Source organism: Marmota marmota, unplaced genomic scaffold (genome assembly GCF_001458135.2).
Source record: "Marmota marmota marmota unplaced genomic scaffold, marMar, whole genome shotgun sequence".
Lineage (NCBI taxonomy): Eukaryota > Metazoa > Chordata > Mammalia > Rodentia > Sciuridae > Marmota > Marmota marmota.
In genome coordinates, this window is record NW_026000048.1 from 14,784,172 (window position 1) to 14,802,504 (window position 18,333).

At 37.1% G+C, this 18,333-nt stretch overlaps 1 protein-coding gene across 15 annotated transcripts in view; it reads right to left on the bottom strand.

Annotated features, from left to right (window-relative positions):
- Window positions 1-18,333, bottom strand: part of Kiaa1217 (KIAA1217 ortholog) — a 761,286-nt gene that overhangs the window by 416,153 nt on the left and 326,800 nt on the right. For 2 of the 15 annotated variants that reach the window (XM_048812686.1, XM_015495237.2), the window contains exon 1: window positions 8,055-8,839. The exons of 1 other annotated variant lie outside the window; for it this stretch is intronic. In XM_048812686.1, the coding sequence (XP_048668643.1) occupies window positions 8,055-8,265 (211 nt within the window). In that variant the 5' untranslated portion in view covers window positions 8,266-8,839. Of the gene's footprint in view, window positions 1-8,054; window positions 8,845-18,333 lie in introns of those variants that run through there. 12 more of the 15 variants (XM_015495236.2, XM_048812683.1, XM_048812689.1 and 9 more) reach the window with 12 other exon arrangements.

Genomic DNA, 18,333 nt, shown 5'->3' on the forward strand with positions numbered 1-18,333 from the left:
TTCCAAGAGGATTTTCCTTATTCTGCATCTATGCAACTGGGGACACTATCAATCTGGGATCATTAGATAGCATTTTTATCTCTTGGCTTTTGGTGTTTTCTCCTCCTATCTTATAATAACTTTGTGAATGTGAATGCAGACATGAGGTTAGATGTTCTCCATGTATTCCCTTTCTTTCCTTCTTAACTCACAGATAAGGCTGTATAAAGGGCTCTGAGCTCTCCCTTGGCAGGGCAGTTATTTTTTCTTATTTATCTCCGGACAGAATCCCATTCTGTTGGGCTCAGGATCTATTTATTGCTCACTAAATGTGCTTATTAAAATTTTCTAGGCCACAGGGGATTGACAGAGACCACCACCACACAGCAAGTGATGGCTCTGACTTTCACTTAGTCTTTGCATTGAAGTTTCCTTGTTGTTTTGCCTCAGAGGAATTCTTTCCTACCAGAATAACCAGGCATTAGAAAAGATATTTATAGTATTTTTAAAAAAATTTAGCAATTTTAGCTTTGATCTTTTGGGAGGGCATTTTTGAACATCTACTATTTCTGTTATTTGTTGATGATTCTTCTAGGTATAGGTTTTCAAAACTCTTTGTGAAATAACTTTAAATAAGTAGGGCACAAGTAGAATAGAGATTTTCCTAGCATATTATCTTTAAATATTCAAGATGCTTCTTCATGAGTCTCTAAGAATGTAAATAGAAGTCTCATTGTGAAAAAATGACATTACATTGTGTTAGAAATTGAAGTAGCAAATCATTCCTCACCTCCTAAAGAAGAAGTGTATAATCAAAAGCAGAAAACTACTCTCAGGGTTAGATGAAGGACAGCCAAACAAACACTATCAAATGATATAAAATAATATGTGATGCAAATATAAAATTATAAATAAGAATAGAAGGAAGTTAAATGCTTCCTAATAGCTCCCCATTGCTGAGTCTCTCTCTCCTTAAAGTGGAGAAGTAATATCCCACCCCTCATAATGTGATATGGGGGATATCTGAAACTATAAATTAAAAATGACAGGAAGCATTTTAATTCTCATGGCAATTCAAATGAACTAAAATTAACTTAAACAAGATACTGTGGGCTAGATTATATGACTCTCATCATTTTAAATATAACATATTTCAAATAAAATTCTTATTTCTAATATTTATTGCTACCCTGGCCTGGAGTTTCAAAAGGAAGTTCTTAAGTTGCTGTGCACGAGCCTTAATACCCAGGTCTTACCTCTGCTTCTGCTAGGACCCTTGAATATTGCAACGCCCCAGGGTCCTATGTCACTTTCTCTCCTTAACCATGGGCCACATTCTCTTTTCTATCCCTTCCAAGCTCACCCAATCCCATGGCTTTAAATGGCAGCAATACAGTCGTGGTCCACATTTATAACTATAACCCCTGCCCTGCCCTGGTCAGCAGATACATACATTTTGCCTGTCTGACCTCTCTGAATCCTAAATAACTACAACACATTAATATCTCAAAGAGAACTTCAGTTACTTTTCTTTGTTTAATTTTGGTCAGAAAAACACAGTTAAGCCCCATGGAATCCTAGCCCTCATCTATCATGGTTTTCATTTTGATTAGAGTCTAGAATAATGCCTGACACATAGAAGGTAACCAATAAATGTTCACTGATGGAATGAAAAGGGTGAACACATTTTTCTTTTTTGAAATCATTTCAACAGACTCTATCCCCCTCCAACTTTTCCCTCACTGGTTCTCTCTTTCCAAACATACCAGTCTATTTGGCCATTTTCTAAATGTAGTATGGTCATTTTCTCCTCCTACCTGGTAAGTTCTTATTACCTGGGGACAATAGCCTACTCTACTTCTTCTGCGCACTTGTAATTTTGTATATAAATCTATTCTGAAAACTTTATTTCGATATCCAGACAATCTAGATCTTGTATAATCCCACTCAAGGGTAAAAACCACGTTTTACTTATTTTTTTTATTAACTTTCCATTATTTTGCACAATGTCAGACATTGAGTAGATGGTCATTTTTTTGTTATAGTTGTTGTTTTTGAGTAGATAAAGTCATTGTCAGAATTATCAACCTAATCACCAGGGTCAAATATTAAACCATTAGCTTGAGAAAGGTCTACCTAAAGCATATTTAATATATATTCAAAACAGAACTTTGTAACCTTATTAATTTCAAAATAATATATGAAATGGCACATGCCAGCATATTATCTCTATATATTCTGAGTGTATATGATAAGCTATCGCTTATAAGCATAATATTCTGCAGCCTGATTAAATAATTGTGTTTAAATAATGAATTTCAATTAAAAGCTCACTTGTGCATTACATTTGTAAATATGAACTGTCAAGAAATATAACAAAATATCCTTATTCCTGATGGATACATTTAACTGATATTTCTTGTATATAAAGCAATTCTACTTATCGGTGGTTTTCTCTGTTTTGATAATGTAATTGTACATTTTGGAAACAGGCTTAAGTCCACTTGAGATTTTTCTGTTAAAAAAGGGTAAGAAATACAGGTAGACTTTTGGCCTAATTTAAGACTCTAGAGATCATTAACTCAAGAAACCATTACAGGTCACCCGGTAGAACAGCATCATTAAAAAGAAGGCTTTTATTCTTTCTAAATTTTTGCATTCCCAGACACTTATCCTACTCATATATGGCCAGGAGCTAAGAAGACTGGCATTATGTAATTACAAAAGAGATAAGTAATCTGATAGGCAGACAGGTGGAGACTCCTGATAGTCTGCTTCTAAGCAGCCAGGATTGATGAAACCATTCTTAACAACATATACAGCAAATAATGATATAAGGAGATGATTTATTTGCTTGGAAGAATTTTAATAAATATATCCCCAAATAACAAAGTAATCACATACTTTCATCTATACTTATTCTAGTTTTTCAAAAGGGCAAATTCTGATTATTTAACTGAATTTGACAGAAAAAAAGTGTTTTGAAGGTAAAGTGGATAGAGACAAATTTACTGGCTTATATAGATGTGTAATACATGACTGGACTTACTGGTAGCAATAATGTACCCAAACTGCAAGCCTAAGTTACCATTGCTTTTTTGAATAAATATTGTACAGTTGGCTTCAGCTCTCCTCACATACTGCAAGGCATTGAACCCAAAGGCAGTCAGATAAAGAAATGCACACGATCAGTATAAATCCACTTTTGCTTTTAGAAACTACTAGTCAAAGTAAAGTCCCTACCAGAGGATGAGAACCGTTTACAGCTATTATCAGCTTGTTGCAGGAAAAATATTATGTTGAGTACACCTTTTAGAGATATTTCCTACCCACAACCATGATTACCATCCTTGATACTTTACTCACTGTGCCAGGATATAACATCATTCAATCATTAGTAATATACAGAATAAATGTGTACCATACTAGAGAGAAGTTGGGTCGGGTTTTTGCTTTAGTTATTCATATATATATATATATATATATATATATTTTTTTTTTTTTTTTTTAACTTACAGAGGTGGACAAAAGGCCCCAGGTATCCAAATTTCAATCAGTATGTGCAAATAACATGCATGTGAGGTTACTTCTTGGACAAAAAGAAGAGTGGAAGACGAGAAAACAGGGATTTATAATTGAGTTTTCCCAGGGAGGGTACATGCATGGTATCTGGAAAAGAGTAAATTTTTACCTTCCTTGGTAACTGGAGGTAAACAAAGACTCCATTGTGCTTGACTTAGTGTATTCATGTGACACACGGGCTCTTGAAAGCACTAGACACACATTAACTAAGTCATTAATCCTCACCAATACTTCTTCCCATAAACCACATATTACTATTCTTTAATGGTTGACAAAACTCAGTCAGGAAGGATAATTGCTTTGCTCAAGGCCACAGAGGGAAACTTGTGTCAGAACAGAATTAGACTTGAGTGATTTCTGGCCTACAGGCTGTACTTAGACTACTGGGTCAGTTGGGGTGTGTGTCTGTCTGTCTGTGTACACTCTCAAGTCTGCAGGCATGAGCACATGTATTGGGACTTCTGGGTCCTAAATCCAATGTATCCTTTAATGTTTTTGATATGAGAATAGCTCTCATATATCTCGACACTTTTATTAATTCTGAAATTTGTTCTCTCTCTTTTCCATTTTTTTTTTGTTTTGTTTTAAGAAAGAGCAACCCTGGACAACCAATATTTTAAAAAAGACTAAAAATAGAAGAGCTTATTCTGAATTGCAGAATGTCACCAAAAGCTTTTTTGTTTTCTCAGAGACCAGACTAATCAATCATAAAATTTGATAATTTTATTAATTTCTTAGATGAGTGGATTATTATTATTTTTTTTATAGAAAGGTACTTTAGCATAGTAGTGAAATGTGCAAATTCAGGAGTTAAAACTGCTGGGATTAGAATTCTGGTTCTCTCTCTTCCTATCTGCGTGATTTGGGGAAAAGAGTTCAAATTTTCTGTCTTGGTTTCCTCATCTGTAACACTGCATAGTAACAGTACAGAGTCACAAGATAATTGCAAGGGCTTTATGAGACGTGCATTTATAATGTGCTTACAACAGTGGTGACCACGTAGAAAGAGCCCTGTAAGGGTCAGATATCTCCACCATGAATACATAAGAGATGGAAACTATCTTTTTAATCCAATCTTGTCAGTACTCATGTCTACTTCTAAGAAAGCTTTTCTTTAGAACAATAAAAGAGCAAACATAAATTTAAAAATCAAGGATTAGGGGTGTGGTTGAGTAGTAGAGTGCTTGCCCATCATGCATGAAGCTTTTTATATATACATATGATCAGGGTAAAATCATTTTGGGGAATGTTTCTAATCAGAGATCAGGGGAATATCAAAAGCCTAGGAAGACATGGCACATTCTCAGACACTGACTCATATCCTTATCTTAAATAAAATGGTTGGCTCATATCAATACGCACACTTCAACATTTATCTTCCATTTAGTGGATTTTCATCATGAAGAAAGTTCTTTGTGGGTGAAAATTAGTTGTTAATGCTGTTGTCCTAAGGATTTTTATTTATCCTCAGTCTCTTCTGTTCTAGGGGCCAACCTGTACCAATGGTTCAGACCAAAAGGCATACCAACATCACATTGATGTGATACTGTTTGACTAAACATGGCACATGGTACTCTCAAACTAGAACAGGCAATATTATCAACATTAGATAAATAAAGCACACATACACATTGCTTATGTATACAAAATAATACCATGCATTTTAATTTCAAAATAATCAGAGTAAGAAAAGTTCTTTAGGAAATTCAAAAATATAACCATGATTCCAATTAGATAGTAGAAAAGCTGGAAAACAAAGTCAAGAAAATCTTCTAAAAGACATAAAAAGATAAGAGTTTAAAAATATAAGGAGAAAATAAATATCAGATAACAGATATAGTTTGAACAAATGACTTTTAAGAGATCCATAAAGAGCAAGTAAAAGCAAGTACAGAGGAATTATTTATCAGGGAATTAATAGACAAGAACTACAGACCATGAATCTTCAAACTGAAAAGTCTCATTAAGTATGCAGTCAAAATGAATGAAAAAGAACACCCAGGTTGGGGTTGTGGCTCAGTGGTAGAGCGCTCACCTAACACCTGCAAGGCCCTGGGTTCAATCCTGGGGGGAAAAAAATAAAAGAACACTTGATTTTAAATATTTAAGTGTAATTTCAAAATAAGAAGGGTAAAGAGGTTATCCTAAAAGATGAGAGACAGACAGAAAGAGAGAGAGGAAATCACCTACAGGGAACCTGGGAATGTGAACAACACAAACTTTTCATTCATACTCAGAGAGCCCAAGACACTATGAAGAAAGACTTTGTTATCATAAAGAAAAAAAATATTTCAGTCTAAAAGTCTATGCCTGTTCAAACTACCATGGAAACATGTAAGAAGCAGAGAGGATGGCAGGGGAAATACACTGAATGAGACACAATTTTCCCCCCTAAAGTTAGAAATGTACCAGAACACCCTATTTAACAGGTTACACAATAGGAAAATGAACTCAGAAATATGGCAACTTACATGAAAAGATTAAGCTATTCCTGTGGATCAAATGCACTAAACATCTAAAGAATTAATACTAAGCTTTAATGAAGTGAGGAAGAACATAGACCAGTTCAACACAAACCTAACACCCTGACATTCATTACTTGGATTTCCTTTTTCTTTCTTCTTTTGCGGTGTTGGATATGGAACCCAGGGCCTCACACATGCTAAACAAACACTGTACTGCTGAACTACATCCCCAGCCCCTGAATTTCTGGTTCTTTTGACAACCAACTTAAGCAAAAGCCTAATGTAACACAGCTAAGAGAGCTAATCCTGTTCTCCCTCAATGAAAGGTTTCACCTGGTACTCTATGAAATGATGTGTGGCTATGTAAAAAAGAATTCTGATTTAAAAAAAAATAACATATATTCTAAGGATGTCTTTCAAATAATATAGTCCTGCTGTCAATTTCAAAATTTTGAGGGTGAAACTCTTCTGTTCCTTTCAGAGAGATGCACAGGAAACCACCATTTATAATCTTCACCCAGTTTATTTTTTTACAAAAATGTGCATCATCTATATTGATCGTGTACATTGGTAACAACTCTTGGTTTCAAATGACTTTTAAACCAATCCCCCAAACCAAATATGTTATAAAAAAGTGATTTTTACCCACAAAATCTATTCAGAGCTGTCCTCAGAAGTTGCCAAAAGAAGGTGGGCATTTTTAATCATCTTTGGAGAAAACACGTAGCATCCGATTATTTGGATAAAAAAATCTTGTCCCCATGCATACCTTGCCCAGACATAGATAATACATGTTGTATTAACGTTTGGACATTCTGTAGATTGAAGTGGTTAACATTCCTTTTTATAAGAATGTTCCAGACTCTTACATACATTATCACATCAAAGAAAGTTTCCCTTTCAAGCAGTCAAAATTCAGTCTACTTAACAACTTCTATCAAAACTTCCAGAGTCTTTCAGTGTTAATTCTGTGTGCCTTTTAGAAAGTATTTTGATCTCTGTTTTTGTACAAACATTCCACTAATCAAATGGACAAAATATTAATAATAAAGTCAAAGGAAAAACCTGAATTTTCCCACAGATATTTGCATCTTTGAATAGTACACGACACAAAAATGTATCATATGCATATGCATTTGCAATAGCTTTTAATAGTGGAGAAGTCAGGATTAAACTATAAAATGGACTTTTTTTCTATAAAATACAAATTTCCAGTTGTAAGAATGAGAATATTAAAACAATTTTTTTATTTTACTATAAAAATCACAAGACAAAATATTATATTTTTACTAGAGAGCTCAAAATGTATTAAAATATTATAAAATATTTCTTAGAGATTTAATATGCACAATGCAGGAAATTACTATTATATTTTTAGCTATGATTTAATTGCCCTGGGTTATTACATCCACTAAAATAAGAGCACTTTTTAGTTGCTATATTTCCCAACTCAGGGTCAACTATTCCACAATATTCTTGCTAAGTACAACATTTTAACATTCATCTCAGAGGGCTTATTTAAATGATGCAGGTAGCAATGCTAGCAGGGATTTTTGCCACTCTTGGCAAGAAACCATACCATTAGATTCGAATTTCAGGTACAATTCATTTCTAAAAGGAACTGCAAACAACTAAGTACGCAAAAATTCTGTTGCTAGCTAATGATGTGGGTTTAAGGTACTTTTTTTCTTCTTTTTCATATAGATAAGCAACAAGAAACTTTGTTTAAATATAATGAGATTATGGAAGACTGTACAACACTCAAAAATAAAATGTCATTTGAAAAGAGATGTGAGAACAATGTTTTTTTCTTACATCGTTCTTAATGATAGAAAGTTTTATTGCTTTCCTCTCCCTAATTGTTGGTTATTTTAGCAATGCACTCCAGGATTTTAGAAAAGGTTACATGCACACAAACAGAGAACTGTTGAAACAGTAAAAGCCTCATTCATTCCAGTTACCTGGCGTATTATTAAGCAGGAAGTTTCTAAGCACAAACTGACAAAAGCAGTCGGTTGGAGACATTACCTTTGTGTGCTGAAGTTTTCCGCTGAGCAGGGGTCGCCGTGGATTGCACCTGCTGCTGTTTGACCAAATTTCCTTCACTTCCAGTTCTCAGACTCTTCTCACCTACGCTGATTTTTTTCTGTTTGCTGTTTAAATCATCCTTCCTCGATGACTGCAGCTTAGAAGCTGCACTAGCAAAAAAAGGTCTTGCCGAGCGAGAAGGTTTGGACATTTTAAACAGCAGAAAAAAAAAAAAAAAAAAAACAGAAGGAACCAACCCCAGAATGTTACCTGCTGGGACAGCAAATTCTAAAAAATCCTTTGAGCTTCACTTTTCAATGGGCATAGTTACAGTATGAAGTGCAGCCGGATAGAAAGTGCCGGACTGCCACTTGGGGTTCTTTTAAACAAAAGGCATCATGCAGCCACATAGCCCACTTACTAGACCTGTGGAATGTAATGTGTTTCGAAGATGCTGGTGACAGTTTTGCAATGGTAAATGCTCCAACTCGGAGTGAACGGCAGATTCTGGAATAGGGAATGCGAAATATGCACACACACACTCACACACATGCATAGAGAACTCCCTAGCAAGCACTGACTAGACGCTGGACAGCCTAGAAATGGAAAATGAATGTAAATACTACCCCACCCTCTCAGGTACAATACGTGAAAATGAGCCAGATCTGTGGTTTACATTACTATGAAGCTCATACCATGTTCAGTTTCCAGGCATTGGTTCAAGCAAATATTTCCTTGCCATAGCACATTCCTATATTATATTCCAAGAGTTGACCATATAATGAATGCCCACCTACATAATTACTTCTCTTGCTGTTTACAGAACAAGCACAGCACCATGGAAAAGAATGAAACAGAATGTAATTTCCTTACCTCTTTGGGATGCCATAGGGTACCTGCTAATTGATAAGGAGGAGGGTCGTGAGTCTGTATGTGGAGATGTGTGGGTACATATTTGAGCATGTATATATATGCACATGTGAGAATTTGTGTGTGTGTGTGTGTGTGTGTGTGTTAAATCTGGGAATATAAATCACTCAAGTGCTTGGAGTTTATTTTAATGAGCAAATGAATACCTGTAATTACCATGCTTTCTGAAAGAACAAAAGTAATGATGTAAAAATGAAGTATACTGAAGTCACATTTTTCTAAGCTGAAAATAACCCTTCTTCCAGTCAAACAGAGCCAGAAGCCAGTACCAGAAGCACACAACCCTTCCCTGGTAAGGGTAACAATTTTCCTCTTAGTTTCCCATGTCAGTGATTTTTATGACTTGGGGTTAAGCTGTTTCTAACCTCAATTATTCTGTGGTCCCTTAGGGACAGTCTACATAAACTCTCTACGAACTATAAAAAGGTTCTGGGAATTTGTGATCATATAACTTCACTCCAAGTGTAAATACCGTGATAAATGCGCAGCTACTTAGCACTTTATCAGAGGCAGAATTATGTGCTAGGAAGAGTACAGGTTTTGGCATCCATTAGAACAGAATTACTTCTAAATTCTAAATGTGGGCCCAACCCTGAGCAAGTGACCTTTTCCAACTTTTCATTAATAAAATTGGAATAGTAATTATTGCCTCCTAGGCTTACTACATAGGTAAAGTGAGATGACAAATCTGCACCTTGTCTGGCATGTGGTAGCACTCAATAAATACAAATTTCCTTACCTTGTCCTTCCAAAAATTCAGTTTTAATGATTCCTCATGAGTCTAGCACAGTCTTATAAAAATATACCAGAGTTACAAGCTTAAATCCTGACTCAGAAAGTCCACAGTAGGATCACATTCATGACCTCAGACCTATAAAACTAGGAAAAAATAATGGGAAGGTAAACCCCTAATATTAGGAGAAAAATATTCAGTGAATGTAATGAACCACTACATTTGCAAATACTGTTGTATCATAAAATCCAAACCCTTAAATAGTAAAGCATAAAATGTAGGTGACCCTTTACTCTTAATTCTGTCCAAATATGACAGCCCATGCTTTAATGCATTCACATTATCTTTTCTGTCTGCTGAGAACCAGGCTATCTGCGGCTCCCTCACATTTCTTCCTTTCTGTCATCACACTAGCTGTCGGCTTTCATTTCAGAAATAGATTTTGTAAAAGAAACCAACTTTGGCCACTTCAGAGAGCCTCACAGAGCCTCAGAGTTGAGCTCAGGTCACCAGGAACATTCACACACCATCCAAGTGAGCATGCTGAAGGCCAGGAACACAGTCCCAACTCCCGCCTCAGAATGACAACCACCAGTGGCACAGCGTGGACCCCAAGGTGTCCAGATCACATGACACTCAGAGCCCATGGTACCTGGCAGTGGACCTTAGCCTGGGAAGCTGGCTGGAAGGACTAGTGCCAGGAAAGAATGTGCTGCATCTCAACACTGCTTAGAGCAGGTGGTTTACCCATCCAACGTGGAGAGAAGCATTTGGGAGGGAAAGAATTACAACTCATTGTAGTATACTCTCCTTCTTCAGCACAGGCCAGTAGAATTGTACTGATTTTATGAAGGAGAGGGAAAAAAATCAATGTGAGTATGGAATGGCTATTTGTAGAGTTGGGGACTATATTAGGATTCTCCAGAGAAATGGAACCAACAGAAAATGTGTGTGTGTGTGTAATATATATATTACACACACACATATAAAATATAAAATACATATATAATATATACATGCATATGTATTTACCTAGTAGGATATGTATGTATGAATACATACATGTGTGTGTGTATATATATACATATATATGGTATATATGTGTGTACATCTATGAGGTGGATGCCTGGACCTCTGGGGTGAGGGTTGCCAGGTCTATGGTCTCTGGGCCATGCCGTTTTACCAAGCCTGAGAGAACACAGAATCACCTAGTATTAAAAAATGAACCCTTCCGGGCTCTACCTCAGGCCCAATGAATTAAAATTTCTCGGCGTAGCCCACAGGCATTTCCAGAAATTTACCAAAGCATTTCTCAAGCAACTTTCCTGCTCCGAAGGCTTTGGGAACAGCTATTTTCAGAGCTGCCCTGCGGCTACCTCCCTTTCCTGTGCTGCCAGGTGGCGTTTTCTTGGCTGCCCTATTGATGCTGCTGCACTTCAGGGCTTGGGTCACCTGCAGGACTGCTTGCTTATTTTGTTCCTTCCATTGTGTGGAAACTATCTGCTGTAAACAGGTTGTATGGTGGGTCCCTTATGAGTATCCTAGGGAACCTATCTGAGAACACCAAACCCTTGTCACTTGTCACCTTATCAGTTTCAGTGACCAAGCTTGGTTTAAGCTATAATATTTTGGGGTAAATGTAGTCCCCTGACACTCAAGAAATAGACTTCACCTGTCTGCACCAAAATTCATGCATCTGTTTAAATAAGATTGGTTCATCAACAAGGTCAGTGCTTGAAAGCATGGGAGGGTACTACACGGTTCTCTCTGTCAGTTAGAGTACCTCAAACCCTCAGGCCATCACAAAGTCAGAACACAGGGGCTCTGGTCAACAGTGCATGGGATATTTTTATTTTAATCCACAAAAAGGAAAGAAAGTTGACAAAGAAGCATTTGTTTGGTTATCTAGTTCCAAACCTGCCCAACAAAACCCTTGTGAAAATAAAGATGGAAATGGGAAAGGTTTTATTCACTTTCTAAAAATCTTTTATGTATTCCTAAAAATGTATCGAAGTTGGCCTGCAAAATACATACAGCATTAGGTTAAACTTGTGTGAAGTTAAAATAAGAAGTGAATAATAATGGAGACAGAGGAAAATCAATTTGGCTCTCAGCTTCCTTGCACAAAAGCTAACAGGTAGAGGAGAATTGTAGAATCTATGTTATTTTATCATTAGTTTGGTTCTAAAGGTAAGAGAGCTACCTTGATGTCACAAGGAACTTGTTTGAATTTTGAATGACCTCAGAGCAAAGAATGTAGAAGAAACCCTGCCTCATTCTAGGAAATAATGCCCATCTCTAAGCTTGTTCTAAGATGCTGCTGTAAATCTATAGCAGATCATTTCTCTCCTGGGATTAATGAGCAACATGCCCCTCTACTCCAGGTCCTAATGATTTCAAAGATCATTCCCTAGCTAATCAGGGACTTTTCCCTGCTTGTTCCTTTTCTGGTTAGGATCTCCCCACAATGGCCTAATCCCAGCATGATACAACACTTTGCACCTTGCCAACAGCCCTTTCTTGAAGACTTTGTGTCAGAACATCTTATTGAACCAGTGTTATCACTCTTGAATTAGTTACTGTGCTTTTGTCCCTCTGCGCTTCCTCCCACCACATATATCTCTGTTCAGTTTCATAACTGAATGCCTCTAGCCACACTCCTTGAACGGCTCATTTACAGATGTTATTTCTTATCAGAGACAACATTATGATGTTTGGAATATACAGCTTGAGTACATCAGCTAACTCTTCTCATGAACATTCTTCCTGGCTTCTGGCCCTCTACTATGGCTCCTGGATTCTGCCTTGTAGCGTTCTACATAGCCCTGGTCCAAGATGATCTTTGGCTGCCCCAGCAAAGAAGGGGGCTGCCGGGATACTGCTCTTAGGGGCTGGTTCAGGTCCACAGCCTGCAGTGATCCTGTGCTTGGCCCTAACTGTCTATGAAAGGTTCTACCCAGGATCTAACACCAGTGAGTACCCACCCATGATGAGTTCTTTGATTCATAGCTGGAGTCTGGCCTTCAGGATCTCCTGTGTATATCCAGTTCAACTAAGCTTAACTCAGAGCCACTTTACATCTCTCAGAGTCTATTCTGTTTTCCAAATCCTGAAGGCATGAGCTGATGCTGCTTTATTGGTGGCACACAAAGTCTCCATGCTTACTGGTTCTTTCATTTAGCTAACAAATTCTTCCTAAGAACTCCAAACAAACCTTCTCTTGTTCTGAACAATGATACTAAGATTACTTTCTCTTATTTCTTCCAGGTCCATGAGAAACCCCACATACTTAGGGTTCTGTGCACTGCCTAATTGGGGTTTTCCCCATGACCTCTGATTTTGAAATGACCCCAGCCACATTTCCAGGCAGCCATGTTTTGCCTCAGAAGCTGGACTGACTGGTGTCTTCCCAGTAGGCCAGCACTTTCTGTTGTGGATATGGAATGGATCTTTTTTTCTTCAACCTGCAGGATGTCCCCTGAGTAAGAAATGATAGATGACAATGTAGACCCAACTGGAGGTATAAAAGCACCAGGTGCCACAAGACAATGAAGATGTCTTCCAGGATGAAAATGCTAGAGGCTGTGGCAGGGTCCTGACTCTCCCTGATGCAGTACTGGCCTCTGGTAACAACTGCCAACATTAATTGTGTACTTACTATATGCCAAACACTGTCCTCGGACATTTATCCCTGTCAGTAACCCTAGGAGGTAGAAGCTAATAATAGCCATATCTTACATATGAGTTAAATGGAAGCATTCAAAGAAAGTCATCCAAGAATTCAGAAAGAATAAATTCTGGAACTGGGATTGGAACTCAGTTAATCTGGCCCCAGAATCTGCCCTCTTCTCTATAAGTCAAGAAGTCTGGCGGCAGTCCACACTGCACACTGAGTGTGAACATTCAGTAACAGTTTACTCACAGCGGTGACCTGGGAAGAGTCCCTCTCCCATCATGGATATTGTGTGCCAAACCCCAGAAGGCACTGCAACCCTGTAGCTACAAGAGTCTGCCCAGATAGAATGTGTGCAGGAGTTGAGCGTCCTGGGAATCCAACAGCTCCAATCTGGAAGAACAACATCCTGTGCTGGGGAGCAGATGGGACAGCTGCCATCTGGAGGAGCAGCTTCCTATGTGGAGCCAACAAGCCTGTGGAAAAGGTCAGTGACAGAGACAGCTCCAGGGTGGCAGTCGAGTTCTCCTGAGGGGCTCACGCATAAGCATCCCTGTCTCCAGAGACTCTTGCCCTTTCCCTGATCCCTGCCTCCAGGTCTTGCTTTCTGACCAGGTGTCAAGAGAAACAACTTGGCAAGATTTGTCTGACCTCTAGCTCACCCTTCCAGAAAAAAGAATGCCTCAACTTGTTATGGCACCTCAGAGAAGTCACTTCAGTTCTTGGTGCTGAATTGCCTTTAAGAAGGTGTTGTGTTATTAGCCCTGTTTATATTGCAGGGTTGTCTCAACATTCAAAGGAGCTCATGAGTATAAAAGCACTTTGATAATTATAAATTAACACATGAATTAAAGGTCATGATTTTAGCGATTATAAAATACCTATTTCCTATTTGATCCTGGCCTAATACCCATCTTCCCCCCATTTTGGTGTGCCTAAAGATTGGCTTGGTATCTTAGCAGAATGTTCTGTAGTTGGGGCTCATCAATTTTTTTTTTTCTGTAAAGGTTTAGATAGTAAATAAGTTTAGCTTTGTTAGCCTTCTGGTCTCTGTTTGACTACTCCACTTTGCCACTGGAGCATGAAAACAGCCATAGACAAAGTGTAAAGGAACAAACCGGCTACTTTTTAAAAAAACTTCATTTATAAAAACAGGTGTCCAGACAGAGTCACCTGCTGTTTGTTGAGTTCTATTCTGTAGCAGCCAGTTAAAACCATTTATAAATGATAATGTCAATTTGATGCCTGTCTCAACACCAAAGATATGCATTCTTTGCCTCATTATTTGTCTAAGAAGGTGAACTCTGTTCTAGCTCCAATTCTAAATGTGGATTTACCTAATATCTGGTTATTATAATTGGTGACTTGAGGTAAGTCTCATGGAGGTCACCATAAATATCCAATATTGATTATAATTACAAAATACAGTGGGAATGGGAGTGATGCCCACCTCTGACAACCTGATTTATGTCATGTTTTGACATTTTATCTGAATTGTTAATTTACATAGACTGCAAGATATAGGGATGCATGGTTTGAGTGCTTAGATTACTGAATCTGTCTGAGCTAATTTTTAAATATTTCATGCTTCTTAGATTCAAAACAAAGGTTTATAAGGTCAGATTCCTCAATTTCCTCGTCAATGCTATAGAAATTCTAAAAGTCCTTCAAAAAGCATTTTTAATGGTTTCGATAAAAGTTGCTTTGTGGCATGATGTCACCCATCTGTGCTTCTATATTGTAAAAGAATCTTAAAATCATGTAAGACATGTTTCATTATGTTATAAAGTTGTCAATGCCAAGAGAAATTTTTTCTGTTGTTTTTTTTTTATTGCAGAAAGCTCCCATACATAGAAGGCTGAATGACTTATCTGAACCACCAAGTAGAGTTGGAAGTGGTTTGAAAAGTTGTACAAAAATGTGTTAGACAGCCAGGTTGTGATGGAGGCTGGAATTCTGTAGTCACAGGCAGTTTTCCATGTGCCATTTTAAGAATTATCTTGGCTTTAAGTGCAAGTTAAAATTTTATATTTCAGAGTAGAATCCTGAAGTAAAGATAAGCTCTTATTAGGTTGATCTCCAGTGGTATTATTAAAGCTATAATTCAAAAAATAACAAGAGGAAAGAAAAGGGAAATATTGAGAAATGATGTTGAAAAATTACATTGTATATGTGTACATGTATAAATATGTAACATGAGTCCCACCATTCTGTACAGCTGTAATGCACCAATAAAAACATGAAAACAAGAAAAAAGGTAAAAAATACAAAATCCTGAAAACATTGAGTAACTGAAAGTCATTCTTATTACTTATTAGCAATAATATTGTATTCACACGAGGTTTTAAATATACTTGTGATTCTAACTAATAGGCCTGACCTTTCACTCACTCTAAAATGCAAATGAGGCAATGGTGACCGAATTCCCTCCTTGGCTTTTTAAAGACTCCTAAAGAGAATTACATAGTTTTGAGAAGGAAAACATCAGCAAAAACTGATGAAAACTTATAAACAAGCAACACTGCAATGATCATTTGGCAAGTAGATGAGCTTATTAATTCTTTCACTGTAACTTAAGAAAGGTGATGGGGTCACATTTGCATAATTTCAAATTATCTTGCTTCTTAGTTATTACAAAGCATCAAACATAATGAATTTTTCAGGTTATTAAGATCCAGTTCTTAAAAAAGAAAAAAGGAAGAACAGGTCAGTTCATAATGTCCAGGCCCTTGTGGAAATGTGGAACCACCTTTAGACAACATGGACCTGCTGCTTTTCTGAAATGCTATAGGAATTCTTTGTAGTTTCCACAGGTTTTAAAATGCTCTGATTTAATGGTTGTGGGAGATAGGCTACACCATTATGTGAAGGAGCAAAATTGAATACATCTAAGAAAGTGCTAAGCTTCTGAGGAAATTCTGTATGTTTAATTAACTTTTGATGGAGAAGAATAAAGAGAAAGTACATCCATTAAACATTTTGAAAATCATGTGATCTATTAACAAAATCAATGCACATGTTTTTAAATGTGTTTAAAAATTACATTTCTTCTTTTTCATAGTCAAAGCACAGAAACTTTACACATACTGAAACCAGAGAGAGAGAGAGAGAGAGAGAGAGAGAGAGAAATTAAGAAAGAGTTCATTCCTTGGAATATGAGATTGCACAACTTTAAAAATTATTCAAGGACCATAGCATGAAAAGGTGCTCAATATCATTAATTATTTGGTAAATATAACTCAGAATCACAATGAGGTACCACTTCACACTCACTGTAGTTGATACTGTGTGAATAACCAAAACAACAGAAAATAAGCGTTGGCAAGGATGTAAAAAATTTGGAGCCCTTGTGTACTATTGGTGGGAATAATAATATGGTGATTCCTCAAAGAATTAAACAGAATCACTGTACATTCAGTAACTCTCCTCGTGGGTTTATATCCCATAGAAATGAAAGTAGGAATTATAATAAATAGTTATATACCCATATTCATAGTAGCACTATTCACAATGTCTAAAATATAGATGCAACCCAAAGTTCATAGGCAAATGAATAAAGAAAATGTAGTATATACATGCAAAGGAATATTACTTAGCCTTGAAAGGAAGGAAATTCTGACATATGCTACAACATAGATGAACCTTGAGGACATTACGCTAAGCAAAATAAGCTGATCACCAAATAAGAAATATTGTGATTCCATGTATACAAGGTTAACTAGAGTAGTTGGATTCATAGAGAGAAAATAGAATGGTAGCATCAGGGGCCCAGGAGGGGGAAATGGGGAGTTAGAGTCTTAGTTGAGGAAGATGAAAAAGTTCTGAAGATGAGTGATGCTATTGGCTGCAAACAATGTCTAGCACTTAACTCCAAAGAACTATACACTTTAAAATGACAGCAATGGGGAATTTTATGCTGTGTATATCTCATCACAATAAGATTATTTGAATTTGTATGTGTATGTCATTAATACTCTTTCTGTGAAACTGAGAGCCAGGCAATCATCCTTCCCTGTCTCCAACTTTCTGTAGACTGGGCAATGTTCACATGCAAGCCCTGTTCACAAGGTAGATTTAGGAAATGGCCAGAGTCACTCTGCCATTTCTCTGCTAGAGAAGGGATTGAGTTCTTTCTCTGAGGCCTCACCATGGCTGTCATGAAAACTCAACATGTCCCCTCTCCTTGTCACATAGCCACACTGCAAAACAAAAAATGATGGCAAGCCCTTATACAGAAACTTACTTCCTCTCTCTGCCTCACTTAAATAGAGATAAATGCATACTGCCATTCTAATGGTCATGGGCAAGCTAGCCATCAAAGGGCCATTTTGAAAACACCTTTTTGGGGAGCTAGGTGGGTGCTGGGGATTGAATTCAGCTCTGGCACATGCTAAACACTCTACCACTGAGCTCTATACCTAGATCTGAAAATACCTTTTCAGATCTTATCTGCTGTCACCTGGTTCTCTAGCTCTGTCTTTGTGTTTTGTTTGTTTTGGAGACAAAAAAATAGTAACTCCTATTCGAAAGGAGAAAGAGATTTTTTTCCCCTTTGCATCATAATCCTTTCTGGCAAATGCTTCAGCCCTGACTTTCCAAAATTTTCCCTGAATTATATTCTAAAAATGACTGAACTACAATGTTCCATTTTTCCTGAATAAGTAACTAAAAAATCCACTGAGCACCCTGCACTTGTTTTTATGGAAGGAACAAAAGCTCCTACCAGTCCCCAAATACTCTTTAGAGTTGATGAAAGGAAGAATTAATGCCATGATGAGTGAGAAAAGTCTACAACTCTCATATCTCTGCAGACTCATGTTCACAAACAAGGCAGTGTAGATATTTATGCAGAGAAACAGAGCAGCACATATCTTAAAGAGAGGTTTGGTATTCTGCCTTTCAGACATTTCTAATTTACTAAACCAGATGGGCCCCCTAAGCTC